Below are 27,001 nucleotides of genomic sequence, written 5' to 3'. Positions count from 1 at the left end.
ATTCTATCTGGCCTCTAGAAAGAGGCTCAAAGGAAGGGGCTTTTGGAATGATGCTTGTGTCATCTGTTGTTTTAAAAGGCTGTGAAATACTTTAGGGATAAACGTTATCATGTAGAATGAGGTTATCCTTTTATTTCTGTACAGAAACAAAAAAGGAATTGGTCCTAGAAAGCAACCCAAAGTGGGAAGCATTAACCGAAGTACTGAAAGAAATTGAGGCAGAAAATAAGGAGAGCGAAGCCCTTGGTGGTCCAGGTAGGAGAAAAGAGATGGTGACATTTGCTTTCAAAGTGGAGCAAATGAGTCTTCTTTGTTAGTTCTTTAAAAATAACTTACTATGATTATATTTATAAAATGTAAAAGAATAAATGCCAGAGGAACACTGAAATCCTAGTGGCGGCCTCCTTTTCTATTCATTCGATGTGATTTTCTCCATGTTGAATCCTTGTATATTCATGAAAGCAGGTTTTTTTGCTGGTTGCCTTCTCAGGACTTCTATTTAAAGAGGCAGCTAATCTCCACATACATGTTCACCAGGATTTCAATCTGGAATCCCCAAGGAGAAAGCTAATGGGCCGCTTTATTCTCAGCAAGCATCTTTCCAGAAAAGTCTTCATTGTTCTATGGAGCAACATTGACCTAGCCCCGACTCCCACCAAAAAGTTCCAGATTTCAGGGCTGCTATCTTCAAACATGAGTATACTAGTAGATTAGCATGGTAGGCCAAACCTGAACTACATTTAAAAAAATAAAACCCATTATAAAATAAAACTAGATTAAAAGAAAAAATCTGTTGAGACTTTGAACTCCCATAAATCAGTAAACGCAAGCACATAATTCTTATCTTAGTAAATGTGCTGGTGATGTTATCCGAGAACCTACATTACTGTGATTAAAGACCCAAAGTCATGCATGCTCACTTAGAAAAATTGAAAAGTATGAAGAAAAAAGAGAAGGGGAAAAAAATGTCTAGGAGTCACACTGGCATATTTGCTTCCAGGGTTTCTTTCATGTATTTTCTGTCTCACATTGTTAAGGTCACAGTGCAGATATAATTTCTGGATATATAATTAGCAAGTCAAATGATAACGTTCTTGAGACATTTGACTGGTACAAAATTTTTCTGAATTTTCATTTCTTTTAGCAGCGTAAAAGCTCATCACTTTTGTTTTTTAGATTTATTTAATTTATTTATTAGAGGGATAGAGCAGGTGAGGGCAGGAGCAGAGGATCAGGGGGAGAGATCTCAAGCAGACTCCTTGCTGAGTGCGGAGCCCGACATGAGGTCCTATCCCAAGACCCTGAGACCATGACCTGAGCCGAAATCAAGAGTCGGGCACAACCAGCTGAGCCACGCAGGCGCCCCAGAGCTCATCTCTTTTTCACCTAGCTGACAATGACTAGAGATTCTATATATGTTCGTGTGTATGTGTACCTATATATGTGTGATAGTTTTATCAATTTGATTGGAGAAAAATGTCACTCATTTGAAATTTGGTGCTAGGTAGGCTCACTGTTTTCTTAAAAGTTTCCTCTTTTGTGAATTGCCTTTTTTTTCTTTGCCAATTTAGACTATGTCCACAGTTGGTATTGGCTTTTTATATACTAAAAATATCATCATTTATGATAGTTGTTTTGTAAAGTTGTTTTTTTGTCTTTAGCTTTCTTAATGCACCGTGTTTTCGATTATAGATATGAGTCTTCTCTGAGATTTCTTCCATTGCTTTTAAGCCTAGAAAATCATCTCCATCCAGAGAGATGGAGAATAGTCACCTTTTTTTTTTATGATTTACTATTTAACATTTGACTCTGTAATCCATTTGGAATTTACTTTGGCATATAAAATCCTCTGGAAAATTATTAATTAAAAAGAGCTTCTGTAAAGCCTCCATTATACCATGGCTACGCTTTCATAAGACTAAATGTTTCTGGCTTCAACTTTACTCAAAAGATTTAACTAATCCTATCAGAGAGGGAAAGCATTTGATAAGCATCGGAGACCCTTTAAACAAATGGTGAATATTGTATCCTTAGTGCCAGGGGGTAAGATGGGTCTTCTTTGTGGGGGGGAAGAGGCACAGGGGCAGGCAGAGAGGAGGGGGACATGTGAGGCCATAGTAACATAACGATGTTTTGTAATTTTAGGTCAAGTACTTATTTGTGCAAGCGATGACCGAACATGTTCCCAGCTGAGAGAGTATATCACTATCGGAGCAGAGGCCTTCTTGCTGAGGCTCTACAGGAAAACCTTTGAGAAGGATAGCAAAGCCGAAGAAGTGTGGATGAAATTTAGACGTGAGGACCGTCCAAAGAGAATGGCAAAATCTAACAAAAGGCCTAAAGACCCCCCAAACAAACAAAGGGCTGCCACCAAAGAAAGGACTCTGAAAAAGAAAAAGCGAAGGTTAACCTTAACTCAGATGATGCAACAGTCTGAACAACCTGAAGAGGCAGGAGATGTCAAGGAAGGCTATCCGAGAGACACAGGCAGTAGCCCAGAAAGTTCCTTAGAAGAAATTAAGCATGAGGAATTTGACTTAAACTTGTCCTCTGATGCCGCATATGGAATCCTGAAAGACCCACTCACCATCCTCCATCCGCTCCTGGGCTGTAGTGACCCCTATGCTCTGACGAGGGTGCTCCACGAAGTGGAGCCAAGATACGTGGTTCTGTACGATGCAGAACTGACATTTGTTCGCCAGCTTGAAATTTACAGGGCGAGCAGGCCTGGGAAGCCTCTGAGGCAAGTTATAAAGAATATGAGCTGTTTCTTCTCTCTCTCTTTTTTTTTTTTTTTTGTGGGTGTGTATATATCTATATATACAGAGAGAGTTTTTGTTTTGTTTTTTTTTAGCTGAAGTACAGTTGACATACATTAAATTAGTTTCAGGTGTACAACATCATGATTCACCCATTCTATACATTACAAAATGCTTACTATGATAAGTGTATTACAATATTATTGATTATATTTCCTATGTTGTTCTTTTCATCCCCGTGGCTTATTTATTTTTTTAAGTTTGTACTTCTTAGTCCCCTTCACCGATTTTGCTCATTCTCCCTACTCCCCACCCCCCTTTGGCAACCATCATTGTGTTCTCTATTTGAGTCTGTTTCTCTCTTGTTGTTTGTTCATTTTGTTTTTTTAGATTCCACATGTAAGTGACATCATCTGGTATTTATTTGCCAATCTCCATCTGGCTTATCTCACTTAGCTTACTACCCTCTCAGTCCATCCATGTTGTGGCCAGTGGCAAGATTTCACTCTTTTTTATGGCTCAGTAATACTCCATTGAACTGCTTCTCTTAAACGCTTCGATTTCACGGTTCTTTAGGCTTTAACACAGACACTTTACCAGTTGGCACATGGATTTTCTTTAACATTCTGTTGTTATGATGTAGGTTAAATTTATGAATCCTTTGGCATCCTAGTCAACCTGGGAAGTTTGCATAGGAAGGATGTCAGATGTTGTAGTAGAACAACAAGTCTAGGGGACTATCCATGTTCTGGTTACTTGCTGTTCTATTGTTCTATACTGTATCCTTTCTGCATTGGTTGTAGCTTATGGGGTGCTGTATCGAGCAAGTATAAGAAATGTATAATAACCTAACTTGCACCAAAATGTGCTATAACTATGACTCAGCTAAAAGGCTTTGATCTTCTAAAATGTCGTTCTTATAAATTTCAAGAAGTGACTCTAAATTACATCCACATAAAATAAGAAAGTATTTGGGGAATTATTGTACCAAGTTTTCTTGAGTTTCAAGAAATAACAGATAAAAAATCTACAGAAATATCAGAGGAGAAAATGATGCCTCTCAAAGAATATAGTGTTCTGGGTCTCCAATTATCTGAGGGAAATAAACAGCAAAATTAATATCCTGAACTCAGTCTGAACCAAAAACAGAGCCAAAAGAAACCTTCCTAGCAGTTTATTGCAGCCTTCCAGAGCAGAGATGAACGGAGCAGGTGGGTCAGAAATAACACAGGATGAAGAGATTAAATGAATTATAGGCTGGTAAATTTTTCAGACTTTGCTACTGATCAGCTTTATAGATAGCTTGTATGCTCCCAAGTTCTTTGTTGCCTGAGAATGGAATAGCGTGATATTTGGAAACAAAATGTCAGAGTCAGAAGGGACCTTGGAGTTCAATTGCTTCCTGCGTTGATGGGAAACTGAGTCCCAGTAATAACGAATGACTTGCCCTTGGCCACATAGCACTTGTGGGGGAGAGCTGAGGTCTCTGGATTCATTGTCCGATGGTTTTTTTTCTCGGTCCACACTTCAAAGAAATATAACCTAGGAGCATAAAGTCCAGAAGAAATGTCGAAGGCTAAAAAAGGAAAAACCTCTGATAGAAGGTGAGGAAGAGAGACAGAGGAGGTGCTTAATTCAGCCTTTGAGCAACAAATAAGGTAGAAAAGCCGTCCTTCCTAGGAGAAAATAATATATTAAATTATTTTCTCGAGCCCGGTATCACCCATGTGTCTTCTGCATCTCTGTTTATATAACATGTGTGATGACTTGGTTCTGTGAAGACACTGATAAAAAAGAGCCGAGAAAGAAGATAAAGGTCATATAGATTTCATTTGTTTATTTCTCACTAACGTGAACTTTCACAAGCTGCATTTTATAACTGCTATCCAACTTTGCAAATGATTGTTTGGCAGACGTGTAAAGAAAAAATTGAAAAAAGAGAAGCTGCTGAGATTTTGTGTTTTCTGATTTGTTTATAGTTATGAGGCAAGGATTATTCTATCCCTCTAGTTATATTTCAGTGTTTACCTAAACTCTGTTCCTCCTTTCGGTGAAGGAGAAAAACGTGGTAATGAGACTTTTACCAGGTGGGGTTTAGGCAGCTTAATTTTAGGTACGTGATTAATGGAGCCTTTTATTCTTGGTCAAATATTTATTATTTGAGCAGTTTAGATTGCTGATTTCAAACGCTACGCTCTTCCTTTCAGTGATTAAAAATTATGTTTTTACAGCCTAAAAGAGTTCTGTTTTAACTGGCAGGGTCTACTTTCTTATATATGGAGGTTCAACCGAGGAACAGCGCTATCTCACTGCTTTGCGGAAAGAAAAGGAAGCTTTTGAGAAACTCATAAGGTAAAAGATAGAGGCCTTTTAAGATCTAGAGGCTTCTCTGGGTGGGGGCATATCTGATTGCCCTCAGGAAAGATGGAAGGGGGAAGAAGTTGGGAGCATCACCTCAAGATAAACCTGTGGTCTGATTCATCCCTGGGGTATGTGCACATTTCTTGTCTCCTCCCTCTCTTTTCCACCTATCTCCAGTTGCCTTTCAGTGGTTTAACGGGATATTGGAAACGTGGCGAGAGCTGCTTGTAAAGACATGTAACATAAAACACCAAAAATACAGCTCAACCACTCCTTTTCTAAGATACATGTTCTTAAATCTCCCCCTCCCAGCCCCCACCCCCCCACACAAGCTTCCTCCCTTCCCTTGGAATTATGATTTATTTTCTCCTGGTGAAATTTCCATTGTCTGTGGGTGGGTGACTGCCTTACCATTTGCTGGGAAATGCTTTTACAACCGAGTCAGTTCAGATCACCAGCAGTAGAATCGCTCTGGGAAAGTATTTTTTTGAAGGTGTGATGTTTATCTGAATGTACGTGTACTGTTTTAGGATGAGTGTCTGGTAAGGTTCCAAATCCAAATAGAAAATGCTTTCCAGTGTAACATTAGGAAAATGTTCTAAGTGACATGTGCACAGACTCGATGGCCACCTTTGACCCACCGCAGGTGTTTGAGAAATCTGATAACCTTGTACCGGGGTGTTGTCAAGGAGATGGCAGCTTGGTGTGGGACGGTGGGTCACGTGATCTCTAAGGAGCCTCAGAAGACAGGGCAGGGGCTAGATGGGGCATCCTTGAGCTGAGCCAGAGAAAAGGCTAGACCAGAGGAGACCATGGCTTGGACTGACCAATCTTCCAAGCCACAGATATTGGTAATGTATCAGTGGCAATGAGAGGGCAGAAATCATTTTTAGTGGCTGTTAGCATGCCAGGACTCTACACAGAATTTCAAAATGAACAGCCTTCCTCCAACACTGACTATGGGCTAAACCTAAAATCTCCCCGTACCCCGGTCCATCCAGGGCATGCATTCCCAGGTGCCTCCTGAATCAGGGCCACTGAGTCCCTGTGGAGCGGCTCAGCATATTACATGGGCAGGACCACCCCCCTGCCCCGCCCATATCCTTTGTGAGTACTACATGCCTTGGCCACAGATTCTTCCAGCTTCTGGTTAGTCCTTTCAGCCTATGAAAATGTTTTCTGTTAACATGCTCTATGGGATGGTTTATATGGTCTATGTGTATATGTATAGGGTTTTCTTTTTTAAGATTTTACTTATTTATTAGAGAGCATGAGCGGGGGCTGGTGAGGGTAGGGCAGAAGGAGAGAGAGAAGCAGACTCCGGTGAGCAGGGAGCCCAACACCAGGCTCGATCCCAGGACCTTGGGATCATGACCTGAACCAAAGGCAGATGCTTAACCGAACTGCTTAAAATAAATAAAATATTTCAGAGAGTGTGATAACCAACCAGGTGTTAAACAGCTGGCCTCTTCTTGTCCAAAGCTTTTAGTTCTTCTCTGTGTCTTCTAGATCCTCACTCCCCCAAGACTCAAAACAGTCAACAGATGTCTACTGGGCATCTCTGAGGCACCAAGCCCTGTGCTAATAATAAAATGCTGTAGTCACAGTGGTGCTGGAGGTCCCTCCCCTCCTCGAGCTCATCCTCTAGTGGAAAAGACGAACATTAGGTAATGATGAATACTACACTAACTAGACATGTACAGAGTCTGGCTGTAAAGGTGAAGGAATGGGGTGTGCTAGCACAGGTCAGACCTGGCCCAGGGTGGGGACCCGGGTGCCTTCACAGAAGAAGTGACAGGTAAACAATGCATGAGGAGTGTGCACTAGGTGCTACATCGACAGGGTGGGAAGGGGCTTCTGTGTGTGAAAGCTCCAGGGTATCAGAAGCCCTGCTGAGGATTCAGAACGTGCCTGTAGAGGCGATAAGACAGCATTGAAGCATTCTCAGTAGGAAGTCTATTTTTAGAGGCTCTCTCTTGGCCTCCTAACGGAGGAATGGATGGAGCAGGGAAACAAGTCCAGAGAAAAGGTGGTAGCCAAGATTAGGTTGACAGGGAGAAGGGAACAGATTGAAGAGAGATGCAGGAGATGGAATCACAGAATTGTTGCTAGGGGCGCCTGGGTGGCTCAGTCGGTTAAGCATCTGCCTTCGGCTGGGGTCATGATCCCAGGGTCCTGGAATCGGGTCCCGTGTCAGGCTCCCTGCTCAGTGGGGAGTCTGCTTCTCCCTCTCCCTCTGCCTGCCACTCCCCCTGCTTGTGCTCTCTCTCTGTCAAATAAATAAATAAATTCTAAAAAAAAAAAAAAAAAAAAGAATTGGTGCTATAGGATGTGGGTCAGTATCTCCTAACCAGTCCTTCACTCTTTACAAAACATCCTCTGCCTGAGTCTTCATGAGTTAACCGTCCCCGAGTTACAGATGAGTACAGAGAGCTAAAGATCATTCAGATTAGGTTACTGGTGTTCATGCTGAGGGTCCCTAAGACCACCCGCCGGCTCAGTGATTCACCAGAAGGGCCCACAGGAGCCAGAAAAACTGGTATCCTCCCAGTTTGGGTATATGACAGCAAAAGGACACAGGTTAAAATCAGAGAAGGGTAAGAAGCCATGGAGCCAAGTCCAGGAAAATCCAGGTATAAGCTCCCAGGTGTCCTCTCCCTGTGGAGTCACACCGATGTACTTCATCCTCCCAGCCACAGTGTGTGACAGCTCATGGCGAGCGTTATCCACAGGGAAGCTTACCCAAGCCTTGGGGTCCAGCGTTTTTATTGGGGGTCAGTCATGTAGACACAGAGTACCCACATGGCAGACTCCAACCCCCCAGAGCAAAAACAGGTATTCACCATAAATCAAGGTGTGCACATAGATCATCTGATCACACTGGTGCCATGTGGCCTCAGGCCTCAGGCATATAAAACCCTCTTATAAGGGAGGATATTCCAAGGTTTCAGAGCTCATTCCCAGAATGAGGGTTCAGAGCTCATCTCCCTGAGGAGACTGGGCCTTTCCTGCAGGGTTGTAGCCAAGAGAGCCTGCTAGAATGTGGGGAAGAAGGCACCTGAGTAAGTTGAGTTTTCATGCTCTAGGCTGCCTCTTCTTTAATGAATCAGGGAACCTCATCTAGAAAAGAATACTTTTAGTAGATTGTGGCAAGAGACTGCAGACTCCGTGCCATTCCTGTTGTATACAAGTGAGTCTCCACGTCAGAGGGCTCGGTGACAAGGTGTGGATAAGCCTGGCCCATACTGGAATCCACCCAGCGGAATCTGGAATATGGACTGTCCCCTACATTTCAGTCTACCTGATAATTTCCATATCACATTTTAATGTAATTTTATCTCTGGCCTGGTTTAATTTCCTAGCTCTCAGTGGTGACCATCTACTTATTTTAAGGTAGATCTTCCCGTATTACACAGCAATCAGATAGTTACACCATTTAGAATCTTAAGATATTTACTTTCCCAGAAAACTTGGGGAATTTGAGAAGTGTTTGCTTTGAAAAGGAAAATATATGTGAGGTGCGTTGCTGAAAGAGCATTTGCACCGAGCCTGTCCTTGGAAATTTAATGTGAGAATAAGACAATGTGCTTTTGCCAGGACCTCCGTGGGTGATGTCGTAAGAATAAAAGCAGTGCTACTATTTAAAATAACCCGAAAGGAATGAATCTGGCAAACTGGCAGTGGAAGGATAGCTTGTCTGGGCTAGATCATTCAATTACAGATGTCAAGAGAGAAAAAAAAAAAATGACACTCCTAAGTATTGATAATAAAATGCTCCCTGGGTAGAAGAAAAAAAAAAAAAGCATTCTGAGTGTACATAGTTTTAGAGAGGTCACTGCTTTTCAAAGGCAGGGGTAAGGTTCTTTGGAATTTTAGTCAGCAAACATGATCGCCAGGGCGCCTGTCTGGCTCTGTCAGTGAAGCACACAACTCTTGATCTTGTGTTTGTGAGTTCGAGCCCCACGTTGAGTATAGAGATTCCTTAAAAAATAAAAAAAGAACTATGTGACCCTAAAATGAGTTAGCATGTGGGCCAGAATCCATGCCCATTGGAGGAAGACTTCTAGTTCAGTGCCTCGCCCCTATACTATCATTGTTGTACAGGCTATTCAGATATCATTAAAGATCTTAAAGCAAAAATAAGAAACCTCTGTACTTTAGATTAAGTGGAAATAAGAATCTGCGTTTGTAGTTATCATTTTGTATCTGTCACACGGAGCGACTTGGGTAATTATGCTAAATGTTGAAAGCAAAGAACTGAATATTTATTATGATGGCAAGTTTCTGTTATATTAGTTTGAGTTACCAGTTAGGGAGACTTACTATGTTCTTCACAATCCAGGCTTCATTTCAGGAGTTTATTATTTCTCGGATTCAATTTGCAGTTAAGTTATAACATTTCACAGTAAACTAGCTGTTTTTATATAACAATATTACTTGAAACCGTTGTGGAATCATCTGAAAGCAAATCTTTGGTTTTTCAGCATTATCATGGATAATTAGGGAATGAAGTAACCACATTATAAGAAAAGTACAGTTATAATACCAGCTAACATTTTATAATGCCTATTATGTGCCAGGCACTGTTCTGAGTACCTTCTACAGTGGATAATCCTCCTAACATGCCTCTTTTGGGGTAGGTTTTATTATTATGCCCATTTTACAGATGAAATTGAGGCACAGAGCCATTAAACTACTTGCCCAAGGCTGCACGGCCAGTCAGTAGTTTCAGATTCACGGAATAGGAATTCATACTCTAACCCACTAGGCTATACAGCCACTCACAGACTACAAATTAATCAGAAAATGGGGATGCCCCCATGTGTGATATGTAGCTTAGCCAGTAAAGTAAGTGGAAATAAAGAGAAAAAAGATCCCCAGTATTAATCCCAAATGTTAAAGAAAAAGAAATTGAAGAGCAATAATTTTGCTGAATAGTTTGCCCTTTGTCCTCAACGCAAGTCCAGTAGGTATCACGGAGCAGTAATGAGTGGCTTTCAGGGCCACAGCCATTGTAAAGACTATTCCAGCAGGCCACACTTGACGCTCATGTTGAGAATCGTGAGGAAGAACGGACCTGGAACTATGCTGGCCCCCTCATGTGAACTGTTTACAAAATGCCGTACTAATAATAACTTTGAGTTTGTATATTGTTTCAAGGAGTATAGAATTTAAAGTTGTAATTTCTGTTCTTCAGTGGTATCTTGGAGTGGTACCCTGTTCTAAAACATCGTTTATCCAGGGCGCCTGGGTGGCTCAGTTGGTTAAGCGACTGCCTTCGGCTCAGGTCATGATCCTGGAGTCCCCAGGATCGAGTCCCGCATCGGGCTCCCTGCTCAGCGGGGAGTCTGCTTCTCCCTCTGACCCTCCCCCCTCTCATGTGCTCTCTCTCTCTCTCTCTCTCTCTCTCTCATTCTCTCTCTCAAATAAATAAATAAAATCTTTAAAAAAAATAAAAAAATAAAACATCGTTTATCCAGAGTGGTTGGAAAATCGGTCCATCCGGTTTTATTTCCTTTAATTAGAAAGTCTTTGCTTTTTAGCCCTTACTTAAATGATTAGTGAGTACTGAGGGCCCATCCGCCTTCTGCCTCACGGTACCCTGGGCTCTGTTCCTGCCGTTGGTCAGTCGCACCATTGTGTCATGCCTGCTCATGCTCCCCAAACTCAGTTTCCTGCCCTACGAGGGCTGAGAGCCAGCCTCATACATCCCTTCTGTCCCTCCTAGACATAGCACTTGCTGGTTCATGGATTGATGATAACGTACTTCCCTAGTTTTGAAAAATAAGACCATGGCAAGCCTGGCTCTTTGGTTATCAAGGATATTGTCATAATTGTCGTCCCTGATTACGAGTCTTAGCTGTGGTTGTACTGTCCTGCCAGTCTACCAGATGTGGGATGCCGAGCTACCTAGAAGACAGGAATTACTGTGTAACCATGTGTATATCAGAGCACCTAACATGGCAGGTAGGAGCACTCCAGAAAGGTTTTTAGAACAAATGCATGAGCGAGGGAATTCATGCTGCAGTATTGCCAACAGGAGATGTTGATTTTTTGTTTAAATCTGTTGGGGCCTCTCACCTGGAGGTTTTTGAATCGAAGTTCCATCATCTGTGCTTTGATTTTCTTAATCATTGATTTTTTTAACCATTCCTATTTATGATTTACTCTGAACGTATTAGAATATAAATTATTTAAATTATTCTTAATGCTCAATAACACATTAGCATGTTTTTATAAAAAGTCTCAGTCTCTTGGTGGCATTTTTTACCTACTTATTTCATGTCCCAAAGTGCATGAAGGACATAGAGAATGGAAAATAAACAGCAGCTCTTTTTAACTCTGGAAGATCGGAAGTAGCACCCAACCAAGAAATTCTTTCTCCTTCCTTTACCTGTCGCTCATCTGTGTATATTTACTGTACTTATTTATCTAACATATTTCTCATCTTGACACTCTTGTGGCCATTTTTATGTTAGAATCTATAAAAGATTAAAATCTGGAATTTTGAAATTCATTCAAAAAACTGTTTAAACTATTTTCCGCCCCAGGGAGAAGGCCAGCATGGTGGTCCCTGAAGGAAGGGAAGGTAGGGACGAAGCAAATCCGGACCTGGTCAGGGGCTGCGCAGCTGCAGGTGCTCCCACCGACACCCGGAAAGCAGGTGAGACCCACCCTGTGCCACGCACTCCCGGCGCCTGCCACGGAGGCTCTGGGGTCCTAGAGCATCTCTGCAGAGGCGGGGTTTTTCTCAACAAACTTGTAAAACTGGGTGCCGGTGCTGCCTTTCACTAACCACATGGCCCTCCCAGAGCTGTGGCTCCTCATGGGTAGAATAAGGGGGCTGTGTTGTAGGCACCCCAACCTTGAAATCAGTCACGGTCCAGCATTGCTTGTAAATGTGGTTGGCTGGCTGAGATTCAAAATGTACTTTTGCAAAGAAACTTTGATAAGTGGCAATTAGGTTCTTATTTTTACCCGAAGAAGCCGCTTTACCGCAGGCAGACAGGAGTTGTCTGGAGCACATCCCCACTTCTCTTCTTGCCTCCGTGTGTTGCTTCTTGGCACTTCTCCAGATCCCAGGTGCGCGGCTCCCTCCTTGCGGTGCAGTGTCTGAACTGTGGTGTGCCAGCAAGACGTGCTGAATTCCAAGTGCAGCGTGACCCAGATGTAACCACCCCCTCCCCCGCTTCCTGTATCCCCGTTTCCCCATGGCAGCAGCTGCGGTCAGCCAAGCGGCCTGAGGAGCGCAATATGATGGAGTTGACTTAGCCTCTGGTGGGGGCCCGGTTAGAGCCGCGGGCCTCTCAAACCCAGTATACTCAGGCATAACCTCAAAGGCTTGTTAAAGCTATGGAGCCACAGGCCTCAGTCCATGGAAATTCTCATTCAGTGCATCTGAAATGGGGTCAGCACCTCAGGGCCTTCTGATGGGAGTGGTCCCTGGACTGAACTTTGGGAAACATGGCCTCAGAGCATCTAGGTCTTTTTTGAAGAAGATTCTTATTAACTCAGGTCGGTGACATTTCATGCAGAATATAGAACGCCAGGCCGAATGAAGGAAGCTAGATTTGAGCATGTAGGTGCCACGCAGAATGCTATTTACGGAAGTCTGTCCTGAGTTCAGTCCTCCAGGCCCTTGTCATGTCCTGCGGCTGCTGTAACAACTGACCACAAACTCAGGGGCTTGAAACAACATACGTTTCTTATCTTACACTTACTGTCTTAAAATTCCAAAGTCCAAACAGGTTTCACTGGGCTAAAACCAAGGTGTGAGCCGGGCTGTGCTCCTCCTGGAGGCTCCAGGGAAGACTCCATCTCCCTGCCTTTCCCAGTTTCTAGAGGCACCTGCACTCTTTGGCTCCTGGCCCCATCCTCTACCTTCAGAGCCGGTGGCTCTGACTCTGCCCTTCCTGCTTCCCTCTTTCACTTGTAAGGACCTTTGGGCCCGCTTGGCTAATCCAGAACAATCTCCTAAATTTAATCACATTTGCAGTGTCCCTTTTGCCATGTAAAGTAACATATTTACACATTCCAGGGATTAGAACATGGGCATCTCAAAGGGACCGTTATTCTGCGCACGGCAGCCCCTGGTCCTCACAAGTACTGTCCTTAAGCCAGCAGCCTTAGCGTTACCTGGGATGTCATTAGAAACGCAGAGTCTCAGGCCCCACCCCAGACCTACTGAATACAGAACCTCCTCTAACTTGCTCCCAGGCGATTCTGGGCACATTCGAATGTGGGAAGTTCTAGTCCACCGGCTTCTTCCATTTTCCTACGTCCAGACTCACTGGTACAAGAACTAACGGCTCCAGAATTTTTCACGACAGCTTCTAAGGCAGTTGACTCAGCAAGCGTTTTTAGGCGTCTAGTATGTGCCGACTCTGTCATAGGAATTAGGAATGCAATGGTCAGTAGGATGTGGGCAGTGAGACCATCAGGGACCAGACGTCCAGGTAGCTGCAGAGGGAAGGTGACAGCAAATGCTGGTGTTCATGAATCATCATGACTTTCCTTACAGCTCTATTTAGTTTAAGAGAAATCGCTTTTATTTACTCTGTAAACAAACCTTTCTGAAAACACAGAAAAATGAGGAATAACAACATGGGGTATTATGTTACCGTGCATCACAGGTTGACAGCAGAAACACAGATTTGATTTGATTTTTTATTTTTTTAAAGATTTATTTATTTAGAGAGAGAGAGCGAGCAGGGGAAGGAGCAGAGGGAGAGAAGGGAGAGAAGCAGGCTCCCCGCTGAGCATGGAGCCCAGCGTGGGACTCAATCTCACAACCCGGAGATCATGACCTGAGCCAAAATCAAGTCCAGCACTTAACCAACTGAGCCACCCAGGCGCCCCAGAAACACAGATTTTAAACTTTCATTGTTCTCTTCCGTCTTTGAGAGCTCTTCCTCAGTGCCATCACCTAAGATGCTGCTTTTTGTTCCCAGGCGGCCAGGAACAGAGCCGGACGCTGCAGACTATAGTCGTGGATGTGCGTGAGTTTCGCAGTGAACTGCCGTCCCTGATCCACCGTCGGGGCATCGACATCGAACCCGTGACTCTGGAGGTCGGAGACTACATTCTGACCCCGGAAATGTGCGTGGAGCGTAAGAGCATCAGCGACCTGATTGGCTCGTTAAGCAACGGCCGCCTATACGGCCAGTGCGTCTCCATGTCCCGCTACTACAAGCGCCCAGTGCTGCTCATCGAGTTCGACCCTGGCAAGCCCTTCTCCCTCACGTCCCGGGGCGCACTCCATCAGGAGATCTCCAGCAACGACATCAGCTCCAAACTCACGCTCCTCACGCTCCACTTCCCCAGACTCCGGATTCTCTGGTGCCCCTCCCCTCACGCCACCGCCGAGCTGTTCGAGGAGCTGAAGCAGAACAGGCCACAGCCCGATGCGGCCACGGCCATGGCCGTCACAGCGGATTCAGAAACGCTTCCGGAGTCGGAGAAGTACAATCCCGGCCCCCAGGACTTCTTGTTAAAGATGCCGGGGGTGAATGCCAAGAACTGTCGCACCTTGATGCAGCACGTGCAGAACATCGCAGAGCTCGCCAGCCTGTCGCAGGACAAACTGGCAGGTATTCTGGGCAACGCCGGGAATGCCAAGCAGCTCTATGACTTCATTCACACCTCTTACGCAGACGTCGTGTCTAAGGGGAAAATGAGAAAATGAACAGTGACGTCTGTCTTCTTGTCCCCAGACCGTGCTTTCCAGCCGCTCTTTGCCGGCATTCATGGGTCCCCATTCATCATTAGTTCCCGATTGCCTGGTCTTCCAGCACTTAACGGCCGAGCCGTCCGCTTACTGGCTCTGCGCACCAGAAGCCAAGACTCCTCTCAGAAGTCTTAAGTTCAGACACCATTTTCACGTTCCCGCGCCTGCTCTCCTCCCTCCCCCCGCTGCCCAGGCCAGGGTCCACATGCTCCGTTCTTAAGTGAGGTGGGTCCGGAGCCGGGGAGGTGTCCGCATGTGTTTCTAGAAGGCCATTCTTGAAACAGGCGGCAGTTTATGTTTCTGACACAAACCGGTAAAACATACAATCATGTTCTTACCCGCTTCAGAGGTGCCCCGGAACCCAGAGAAGGAAACCCCTCTGCCATCCTTTACCAGTTCTCCCCACATTGTCCTCAAACACGTTCTGGCATCTTTCTGCCTCTAAGAGAAATTCCTGGGGACTCCCTGGTGCCCGTGTAAGACAGCCTCCTCGAAACCTCGCTGGTTCATTCCCTAATCCCCTGAGCGTGTGGGACATGTACTATGACTCGGTTGTGCAAAGCCAGTAGTTTTTAGACATGAAATGAATTCCCTCTTTCCAGAAATTGATGGTGCAAGTGAAGGAGTCCTTGGAACGCTCATTTTTTCAAATATTTAACCTCCTAACTCTGAGATCTCTAAGCCCGAACGGCGAGTTAGAGTCTCCTAAGACTTCCTCATCCCTGAGCCTCTCTTCCCACGCCCTGAGACCACCAGCACCAGAGCTTCTCCTCGCCCAGTATAAGATCACCCTCCGATCCCCCCCTCTTCCTGTCCCTGTGCTGAGCGCCTCGCATCTCTGTGAGGGTCCCCACACAAGCAAATTGAGTGGCCCAGCAAGTCTTTAAGATTTGGTTTTCCTTCCTGGAGTCGAGATAAAGGACTTAAAAAGTAAATGGAAGATCAATGCGTAGAATATCTAAGAATTCTAGAGAAATATATACATACTTAAAAACTCACAAAACCATCTCCTTCTCAAACATTCCGACTGGGTTAGATTAGCTTTTTACTGAAGTGTACATATGGGACATTCATAGCATCTTTGTGCCGTTTTTAAACTTTTATATTTCACCATTGTTAAGTTAGGTCTTATTCTCCTATCTAGTAATGAGTAGTAAATTTTCTACCTCAAGAGCTTTTGTGGATATAGACATCAGCCTCACTAGCCATACCACACAGTTACACGTTTCCTCCATGTCGGCCATGTTTTTGTTCGTCATAGTGTTTGAGCTCAGAGTAGACACTGGACCACGGAACACAAAATGGTCTTCACCTTCACAGAAGTTCTTTCAACAGACCTCTCCAAGTTGAACCTTTCATGTCGACTTCTTGTTCTCTTGGTAGGTTAACCTACATTGGTACTGCTAAAGCAGATTTGGATTTCAAACTCGATACAGGGTACCACAAGAATGAATTAAGGGGTATCAGGGAACCGTGTTGTTACATGGAATTCTGTATAGTGATCTGAGGAACAGAGAAGAGGACAGGAAACAAAAGTTAGTTTAAGATAGAATAAAGGGTTGGGCTACTAAATGTTGTCCGAGGATTAAAAAGCGACCTTGGAGACTAGAAAACAAGATGTCAGGTACATGTATTAATTTTCACTTCATTATGTATTTAAGAGTCCAGTCAGAGTGAAAAGTACATTAAAATCGACATAGCGCCTCAAAAGGAGATGGTTATTACGATTTTTCTTCACCCTAGTCTGGTGCTTCTGCTTATGGTATATAGTTTTTGGTTTCTCTTGTAGAATTCCACCTGCCTTATATTGTTCTTTCATTACATAAAAGGCAGATCAGAACATAGCACATCTTTTGATATGGGTCTCACTCCAATTTAAGCTTTCAGAAATCAGCTCTGTTCTTAAAGCCGCCATTTTAAACAGGCCTTGTCATCTAGTACAACATGGGAAACAGCCTTAGTAGTATTTAGAGAGCCGGTGTCTCTGGCTGTCAGATGCTATTATTTGCTGTTGTACGTGCTGGACATTTGAAGATGTGCACTGTCTCGTGTGTATCTGAATTAGGACTGGTAGTTTCTAATGAACTCGAAAATGCTCGTTACAGATGCAAGGCTCTCACTCCCACTTCCCCTTCCAACTAAATAAATATATTTTAATGTGTCTCCAGTTATGGAAAGCCTTCAGTACAACCATCGTGTATTGACTTTTATCACATTCTTTTACAGATTTTTACAGTCTAAGAATCTTTGGCAAGGGAACTAATGCATGAATTTGCAAAATTAATTTATCACTTTGTTATCTAGCATCATACTGTTACCTTTGCCTTTTTTCTTTCAGAATAGTAAATATCCCTTTTACTTACGAACTCATGCTTAGCTTTTTAAAAACCTTTTTTTAAAGGCCTGAGATCAGCATTATTCTATTTTACCAAGTTTTTTCCATAAAAATCAGAGCGTGTGGAAGATGAGAGAAACCGTTTCCAACTTTGTTTAAATCATAGTGCCTCTTGATATTTTTTTAAAGTTATACAACAAGAAATCATTTTATAGAGTAATAGTGGCCATAAATAATGTCCTTTTGGCAAGAAGTTGCCACTTCTTCAGTCTGGGGCTCAGGAGACCATATGTCTCTGTAGGTTTGAGTACATCCAGAATGCAGTTTCCCAGCTCACGAGGGACTGAAAATAATTGTCCCATTCATCAACCCACCGGGACACAGAGGGTTAAGTCTAGATTTGGTTGTGTTGAGATAACAGAATATAGAATTAATAACTGGCCTTCAGCCGGAAAGTCTACACTGAAACAAATGCGAAGAAGTGCGTGGGGGGAGAGAGACAGACATCATTAGTCTTTGCTTTTGTTTTTCAAGCATAATTTGATTTTCCTTTGGCTCAGAAAACTTTAGGGAAATTCTCTTCTCCTTTGTGTTCAGTTTAGCCTAGAAACATCCTTTTAAAAACCAACAGTTTAGGAAAGTTCTTTTCTCAGTCTTGAATATATTAAAACATATCCAGACTTTAACGTGCATTGTCATTTTTCTTCATTATTTTGCTTTCTATTTTGGTTTATTGCTACTTCCTGTCCAATTCCAAACTCCAGTACTTAACCATCTTTATCCACAGGTTTTTGGTAAGCCACGCCACTGCTGTTCTTTGATTTACGGGTATGTAAGCCAAAATTTGGTTGGGAGGGAGACATAACTGATTTATATCAATTTGTAACAAGAGTTGTATGTGAGTGTGTTTTTAATAAAATGTGTATTCCATATTTTCCTCAGCATTTTGTGGGCAAAGTAAAAATAACAATGTATAGTAAAAGGACATGTATTCCCAGCGCATTGTATTTCCAACACGTTGGTAAATATAATTTAAAATGAAGAGAATATTTAATGTGTTTTTTGTTGTGCAGAATAAATGATTAAAGCCGAACTGCTCTCCCAACCCCCTGCTTTTGCGTTTGACATGCATGGTAAACCCACTTTCTGAGGCCTCAGCATGATTTTCTTTGGGTTATTTTTCTCTTACTGCTTTTTATTTTGTACATGTGTCCTTAAGGAGGGGGAGAAAAAAAAACTATTCTCCTTCTGAAAACACTCATTTGTTGACATGTAATGAATATGTGGTTAGCACAATGCTTGGAACATCTTAACTCAACAGAGATTAATTTCCTGCTGCCCCTGACTCATACCGTCTTCTTTTTTCTTTTTCTTTTTTTTTTTTTTTGTTCCTTCAGCGTCAAAGTTGAAAGTAAATTATCCTTTTGACACATCTAGAATTTACTGTAATCTCTTAGGTTTAATTATTATTTAATGAGTTTACTAATTGGCTCACTTTGATGATTTTGTTATTTTGGTTTCTGCTTGAAAACGTAGAACCAATCCCTTTTTTAACAAGGCGTAAGACGGGTTATTTTTCAAAATGTTTTGATGTCCGAATAAAGACTGGTAGAATAATTAACCCTTTCTTAGGAGTAGTGCTATAACTCACATTTACTGAGCTCTTGTGCCTTATCTCCTTTAATCTTCATGACAAAGACCTACAGGTAATATCACAGAAAAGCCTCTCTTGCTGTGGTTGAAACTGAGTGAGAGAGAGGTTAAGTCATTGGCCCAGGGTCACCCACTAGATGACGGAACCATATTTGAATCCCAGCAGTCTGACCCCAGAGCCCATGATGAAACACTGCTGACCAGTGGTGGGGGAGAGGGGTTTGTGTCCACTTTCAAATACCTAATTACAGATATGTCGCAGAAAAAGCAAATTGGTTTGTTTTCACGCCTCTCAGTTAACAATGTCAAAGCAAGTATACACAATTTAGAACTCGGCCAAAGAGAATACCGAGTACCCTTTCTGCATACAGCTGGTTATTGTTGGGGCACCTGGGTGGCTCAGTGAGTAGAGTGTGCAACTCTTGATCTCAGGGTCGTGAGTTCAAGCCCCACACTGGGCTCAGAGATTACTCATAAAAAAGTAAAATAAAAAAGAGCTGGATGTCTTCTAGTAGTGTATGCCACCTGGGGGGTCATCTGATTTCCAGGGCTCCCAACCTCTTACTATTTTGCAACTTTATGAGAATAGACGTTAACGTGTAGAAACCCTGACAGCAATACAAATGATTCTTGTTCAGTAGCATTGCAAGGTATTACCTAGCGACACATGAACCAGTTCTGCATTTATTAGCAAATTTATTTCTGCATTCATTTGACCAGCTACAAATCTCTGGGTCTTTCATTTTCTTTTAAATCAGTTCTAACATCTTACTGGTTTTCCTCACTAATTGAATCTAACAAGATCTTTGACTTCTGGGGTTTTTTTGTTGTTGTTGTTTAGTTTTTTTGGTTTTTTGTTTTGTTTTTTCTATTTGTATGAGAGTCATGTTTCTAGCTTTCTGAAATAATTATGTTTTGCAAGTGGTGTTGCCAACATGAGCTCCCACATGATGATAAAACTGTATTTCCAGCCTCATTCAACCTAAAATTAAACCTCGTAAACTAGAAGATGGATACTATACACAGGCATATATATATATACATATATATTTAAGAACTGTACTTTGATACTAAGATGTTAATATTACAAACTATCAATTGATCAAATATTTAAGAACGATAGACGCATTTTAAGATGCTCAGTGGACCCCTGTTTCTCTGTTTGCAAAAATGCAACTGAATATTTAATCCCAGGTCTGATTCTGTGTAGCCACTGACTATGAGTGTTAAGGAGACTGATCCAAGAATGAGAAAGAAGAGGAATTTTAGATATTCCCAAGGATCCACTTGCCTGACGAAGATATTTCTACATCAGAAGAACACTGACTGCTCCCCAGGGGCCTGGGAGTCAGGTAAACAAAATCAACTTGTGATTTCAACCAAGAGAGTTTCCCGGGATTCATGAAAATAGTAAATAGACCATGTCTAATGAAGATAATGATATTTGGGAATCCTTTTCCAACAGAATTTGGTGTCGGTGCAAGCATGCCTTTCACTTGAGAGTTTTGCTTTTCTGTGCAGCTTTGTTTCTGGGAAGGGCGACGCCCAGCAAAAGCTTAGGGAAGCAGATAGTTTAATAGACTAAGGGAAGCATGACTGGGCAGGTTTGTTTTCGGGATAAGGCATTTACTGCAAAGGGCAGAGGGCTGTCTCTGGGCTTGATGCTGCAAAAGCCCATGCCATCAAGGGACATTCAACTTTATGGTGAAGAGAAGCCAAAGAACACGAGCAAGTAAAATAATTAAAATGCCACAAGAGAGATATAAGTGTTCCGGAGGTCAGAGGAAGACCTCATATCCAGCTGTAGGGATCCAGAATGGCCTCAGAGAGGAGGTAGAGCTCAAGATGAGTCTTGCGGCACAGCTACAATTTCATCAGACAGACGCGGGTGGTATGCACAAATCCACGTCCAGAGCATTAGCAAAGAAACCAGGAGGAAAATGGTGGTGTTTAAAGAAGGAGTCGACAACAGCAGATTTGGGGCAATTCGCTGGGGCCATATCTCAGGGATCTCTTCCACGCTAGGCTTGAGGAGTTTGTTCACATTTCAGCAGGAAAATGAATGAGTCAGGGAAGGGCGTGATCAAGAAGTCTGTTTTACAACTGTGGTCTGGCAGTAGTGAGTTTGAAATGGAAATATTGGTTGAGCGCTTACGATGTACTGGATATTTTATGTACCTTATCCTATTACGTCCTCATACTCTGAAATAGGGTTCTTCCCTGCTTTGCTGATGAGGCAGCTAAGACTGAAAGATTAAAAAATTAAAGTCACAACGGAAGCAAATGGCAGAGATGGGACTGAAACTCTAAAGCCGACTGATTTTCTGCAGCACTTTGCTACCTAGAAGGAAGGACTAGAGATGGAAAGACGATTACGGAAGCTGTGGCAACAACCCAAACCTTAGAGAATGACAGCCAAAACTAAGATCAGAGTTTTGGAAATGGAAAGAAGGCCAGATATTGAAGAGGAATGTGGCAAAGAACATCAATGCCAAGGCAGAGTCTAAATTATTATTTAGGGTTTCAGCCGAGGCTCAGAAAATGATGATGCTGCGAACAGAAAGGCCCTGATCGTTTTGTAAGGAAAGTGAAGTTCAGTTTTGAACAAGCGGATTTTGGGAAATAACCAATAGTGGGGCAGACAGTCTCAATTCAAGGTGTAGCTGACGTCTGCACTGAAGTGAGAACCGATGGGGACCCTGGGTGGCTCAGTCGGTTAATCATCCGACTCATGATTTCCGCTTATGTCTTGAGATCGAGCCCCGTGCCAGGCTTTGCAGTTGGCAGGGAGTCTGCTTGAGATTCTCTCTCTCTCTCTCTCCCTCCCTCTGCCCGTTCCCACCCCCACTCATGCTCTCTCTCTCTAAAATAAATCAATCTTAAAAAAAAAAAAGTGAGAACCGAGGACATCAGATAAATGATTAACACAGAAAAAATACGAAACAGAACATCAGAAAATGCACAAACCTAGGAGGTGAGAACAAAGAGGAGGCAGACTCTGAGGAGGTCCTGAATCTCTCACAGCCACCAGAATCAAAGGCAGCCAGGAATTTCCCAGGAGTGACCGGCAGGGTTAGGAGCTGAGCCTGGGCCAAGCTGGTGGGCTCGGACTGGGACAGGGAGGACACCACAGAGAGCCCTGGTGGTGCTGGGCGGCACTTCCAGGGAGCCTGTGGGCACACACCAGGTGGGGGTGGGAGGAGGCCAGGGCACAGTGGGGCTGGAGAGAAAGAACAGGGGAGCAGCACTCCGAAGGCGATCTTGCATGTGCGTGGTCAGAAGGAAGGAGCAGAGCCAAAGAAGATGCTAGAGAGAGCAGATCATTAATGGAACCAAAACCCACTGTTGGGCGTCCCGGGGGTGGAGGAAGGGAGACGAGAGTGATTTTGCTTTTCTTCCTTTCACACCCATAGAAAAACCCATTTTTGTACCATTTTTGTATTGATTTGCTTCTTCTTAAAAACCAACATTTATAGCACCGTGTACCCCCCGCTTGGAAGGGACTGGCAAGTCACAAGTAGTAACAATAAGCCCTTTTCCGAAACATTCTATTTTAACAACACGGTACTGCTGTTTGGCAGTGAGGTCGGCTGGTGTTTAAGCCGGCGGGGGGCGTGGCCTAGAACCCCCTCCATCTGTAACCTGGCTGTAGACTTGTATTATTATTTAAAGCATCCCTTGCACTGATTTATGAACCCCAAGTATGTGCCTGCACATGTGGCCCGAAAACACAGTCGGCGATCGGCTGCCCTCACCAGCCAACGCCGAGACTTGGTAAGGATTTTTATTTTGGTCGCACTGAGCTTACTGTAACTGGGGCGGCCGAGTTGCTATGGTGATTTCTTCCCCAAACAGAGCACTTTGCCGCAATACATTGAGACAGCAGATAAATCTACTTTATGTTGACTCGATCATGACATCAATTCTCGTCGAAACATGCCCCATGCGCCCATCCGGACTTGGGTGTAGGAATCTTCAGTCGGGGCCAAGGAGGTATTGACTACAAGAAACGAAACGTGGGCCCTTTGAACCGGGGGCCTTCACAACGCAGGCCTATGGAAGCCGGCTGGCTGGCTCCCGGCCCAGACTCCGACCTCGGGGGCGGGCTGCAGCTGGGAGAAGGTTCATCACTGAAGCAATTCCCTGTTTAAGTACTCCAGTGTGGGCATAGGCTGAAAGTTGTGACTCACGCCCCGCTCTGTCACTAATAATTGGGGGTGCAGGTTGGTGGGGTGGGGGTGAGATGTTGGGGGGGATGCACAGAAAACTCAGCGGTTTCTTCCCATCCCTCTTGCAGATCTCCAAGCTGCTAAGATCTGGCCTTGGAGTGTGGGAAAGAAGGCAGGCCCCTTCCACTCCGGGCCGGGGCGCTCCTGGTCTTCACCAGCAGGGGTCCCCATTGAGTCACAGGTCCTCAACAGAGCTCCGCGGGAGTCGCTGGACACTTTAAGGATGACTGCACTTTGAATGGGGGTGTATCTGCCTCTGATTCTTGCCTAACCATGACATGAGAGGGAAGAAAAGTAGCTGCCTGTTTCCAACATGACTCATTATAAACAAACGGAGGACAGATTGACTGCTTCTTATCAGAGCCCGAGTATGTGCCCCAGGACTGAGGGTGAGTCAGACTGGAAGTCGCAAGTCTTTTGTTGGTCGAAGGGATTTTTGTTCCTTGCGGAAGAGGTGGATTGGCCAGGGGAGGGGGGGCGGTGATGGCGGGCAGGGAGTGCTATTGATTTCTTAAATACAATCACTGACTCACTGACCCCACACAGTGCGCCCTGGGCTTCTAGGTGAGGTCAAATCCCCCACTCCCCCCGACCAAAAAAGGCTTCCAAATTGAAGATTAAAACTGGCCGGGGGGCGCCTGGGTGGCTCAGTTGGTTAAGCGGCTGCCTTCGGCTCAGGTCATGATCCCAGGGTCCTGGGATCTAGCCCTGCGTCCGGCTCCCTGCTGAGCAGGGAGCCTGCTTCTCCCTCTCCCTCTGCCTGCCTCTCTGCCTACTTGTGCTCTCTCTCTCTCTCTCTGTCAAATAAATAAATAAAAAATCTTTAAAAAAAAAAAAAAAACCTGGCAGGGACCACGTGGAAACCCATTTAGGGTTGAATCTTGCTGTGACAGTTTCACAACATCCACAGATGCCAATAATCATCAAAGTGTACGCTTTAAGTATGTGCGGTTTGTTGTATGTGAATTACCCCTCAAAGAATTTTAGGAATTTCTTGGGGGAATTTAGTGGCTGGGGGGGGGGACGCTGGTCAACCCATTTTTATTGTGATTTATCACGAAGCCATCTGGACACCCCCTCACTTCCCTATCCACCCCCTTCTGTTGTTCTGCATTTGGGTGCAAACACAGGCAAAGCACACACACCTGAAGGGAGCATGAGGTCATATCATCGTCTCATGCTGAGATGCTGAGCCTGGATCCCAACTCTCAGAGTGTGTGTTGGGAGGCGGGTTATAATTTATGCCTCCTGAAGAAAGGCAGGCGGGACAGGTAAAGCATAGGCCGGCAACAAATTTGGAATGCAGGCAGATGTTGGGTAGCAAAGGAAAAACAGCAGTTCGCCCCCCCCCCCCCCCCCCCCCGCCGAGGTCCCCACCCCTCCCTAGCAGCCATAAGACTGCAGCAGGCTGTTTATGCCCCGGGTGCCTTCATAGTTCAGCGAATGCAAGTCAGGGCAGGCCGTTGGCGGGACTGTTGTCAAGAGCTCGGCGGGGATGGGCTGTGCCGACAGATCCCGCACACGTGAATGACTTAACACTTGGACACCAGCGAGCAAGTGAATTTAGCGGAGAGTGAACACACGTGTGCTTTAAGTGCTGAACAAGAACCGAGTGAGCCAGGCAGATGCGGTGAGGCAAAGAACAGCAATGAGCAGAGGGCTGGCCCAGATTTAAATGCGAATGACCTCAATTAGGAAAATAGGGACAAGTGTGTGTCCGTGGACTTGATAATGAGGGGCTTCTGAAACGCACATGACATTTTTCTCCTTTCGGAGAATGTACGCTCGGTGGGCAGGAAGAGCGACTCTTCTTGCAAATACCTGCTTCTTTCCTATTTCTTTCATGTTTCCGTGTGTGGGCTCCCACTGCTGTCTTTTGGTGAATAAGTTTGGTGTTGCACATCAGAGTGGGGGGATTTGACTGTCACCTTTAACAAAAGGGTCATTAATGTAGGAGGGCTTTGTCTCAATTCCCTGATCTCTCAGCCAGTCACCGTCACTAAATGTGTGCGTGTATGTATGTGAGTGTGTAGGAGATGGAATATTTGAGTGTGTGGGGGCATGTGGGTGGTGTGTGCATGTATGTGTGTGTGTGTGTGTGTGTGTATTTCCTGCCTCCCTGGATTCCGGGTCTCCTTGGAAGCTATGTCCTTACCACAGTGGCTGATCTCACATATAATGGCTACATGTGTCCTTAATTTCCAAAGACGGAACCAAATTTCAACTCTTCTTTAGACGTACCCCCGTAAACACATTCATACCTTTGTAGATCACTCTTCGCTATATAAATATGATCTGTCGGAAGAATGTTTCACTCAACACGTGTTTCTCTTATGATCCAGGGGCGTCCACGTTATTATTTGGAAAACAAGGCCAGTTTACTCCGCACACATTCATGAAGTACCTACTGTGGGCCCAAAAAGTAGAACAGGGCCCATAGGCCAGAGTTTCGGGCTGTTTGTTCCCAGTCTAAAGGAGTCCGAGAAGCAGAGCCAGGTTTTGTATTTGTAATAATGGAATTAGTCAAGAGTTACTTATATTTGGAAAAAAAACAAAAACTACAAAACAAAACAAAAAAAGTGCACTCATTGCCTGGAAGTGACCAAAGCTTCCAAGCGCTGTGCTATGCATTACGGAGTCCTGGGGAGGGGGGCCGGGGGGGGGGGGCTGTGAGCCCAGGTTACAGAAGTGGTAAGAGTATACGTCGTGGCGAGCTGCCAGGCAAGGCCTTATTTCACATTTAATGCCTTGTAGGAATGAGATAGCGCGTGATCCGAGGCTTTCGAGCAGACCAGAGACTTTAGTTGTCTTAAAAAGTTACGACCCCCACGTTCTAGTTGTTCTGGATCTTCAGGCTAGTCACTAGGTCTCTGGTGCCACAGGTACCTTTGAAATGGGAGAGAATTTTTATAAAAGGAAAGATGGTCTCCAGGTAGGTCTGTTTAAAGTACGCCTTAGGGCCATTTGGGAGATACCTTTGTAAATGTGGCTTTCAGTCAGTGCTCCAAACCTTGGTCCTGGGTCCCTTTCAACCGCCTCTTCAATCTGTCATCCAAATTCAAGCTTTCGAGGATTCCTCTAATTAATAATCTTGCTTCTCTTACCACATTCTAACTTCTGTTTAACGGAAGGTTGTGTTTTTTCGTTTTGTTTTGTTTTTTAAACTGGACTGCCAGTACACAGACTGGGAGAAATCATCATCTTGGTTTATCAAACACACTCCCCACTGATCCATACACGACCTGCTTTGATTTAGTTTGTTCGTTTTAATAATGCAGAAAGTACTCCTGAAGTTGGCACCCTCTGCAAAAAAGGCTAGAGCTTTGACCCTAAGATTATAACCTACATCTAAGCCTAGGGGTCCACCCTCTCAACGCTTTGACCCTGCTCCTTTCAAGCCAAAATGAACCCTCATCCTGATTTATGTGTTCAGTATTCCCTTGCTTTTAGTCTTATTGCTTCTTATAGATATGAAATATATTCCCAAAAGGGTGTATGTGCATGTATATATATGTGTCACTCTTAACTTTGTAAGAAAGATATTGTGTCATATGTAACCTATATTGGTAAGATCCATCCTATTGTCGTGGGTTGCTGTCATTCTGGCTTCTCTGTAATATTCCATTTGATGAATATACCACAGTCGACCCGCCAATCCTCATTCCTTGGCACTTGGATTGTGCACAGGTTCATGATTTTGTAAATGGTTCTTTCATGAACATTCTCGTACTTGGCCTTATACAGGTGCAAACATTTCTTTTGGGTACACACTGAGGAGTGAAATTGCTGAGTTCGATAGTAGATGTGTGTCCCCCATTAGGGCACAATGCCAAACTGTGTCCTGCAGTAGGGGTAGTGATCTACACTTGCATCAGCAATGTATATGGATCGATCCAAACCCTCCCTGACACTTGGAATGATCAGACCTTTTTTTTTT

The 27,001-nt window shown here is 44.1% G+C and overlaps 2 protein-coding genes across 4 annotated transcripts in view; both read left to right on the top strand.

Annotated features, from left to right (window-relative positions):
• The window catches only part of ERCC4 (ERCC excision repair 4, endonuclease catalytic subunit), a 30,605-nt gene extending 12,369 nt beyond the window's left edge, over positions 1 to 18,236 (top strand). For all 3 annotated transcript variants that reach the window (XM_025855536.2, XM_073899485.1, XM_073899484.1), the window contains 5 exons: positions 145 to 255; positions 2,146 to 2,743; positions 5,019 to 5,111; positions 11,672 to 11,784; positions 14,072 to 18,236. In XM_025855536.2, the coding sequence (XP_025711321.1) occupies positions 145 to 255; positions 2,146 to 2,743; positions 5,019 to 5,111; positions 11,672 to 11,784; positions 14,072 to 14,805 (1,649 nt within the window). In that variant the 3' untranslated portion in view covers positions 14,806 to 18,236. The remainder of the gene's footprint in view (positions 1 to 144; positions 256 to 2,145; positions 2,744 to 5,018; positions 5,112 to 11,671; positions 11,785 to 14,071) is intronic.
• Positions 18,237 to 23,433: 5,197 nt separating this feature from the next.
• Positions 23,434 to 27,001, top strand: part of MRTFB (myocardin related transcription factor B) — a 276,619-nt gene continuing 273,051 nt past the window's right edge. Inside the window, exon 1 of the mRNA XM_073899477.1 lies at positions 23,434 to 23,453. The gene's annotated coding sequence lies outside the window, so the exon portion shown is untranslated. The remainder of the gene's footprint in view (positions 23,454 to 27,001) is intronic.

Source organism: Callorhinus ursinus, unplaced genomic scaffold (assembly GCF_003265705.2).
Source record: "Callorhinus ursinus isolate GAN/ISIS: 27379988/994484 unplaced genomic scaffold, GSC_fseal_2.0 scaffold13, whole genome shotgun sequence".
Lineage (NCBI taxonomy): Eukaryota > Metazoa > Chordata > Mammalia > Carnivora > Otariidae > Callorhinus > Callorhinus ursinus.
Note: the sequence above shows the minus strand (reverse complement) of the source record. Positions and strands in the feature narration are given on the sequence as shown.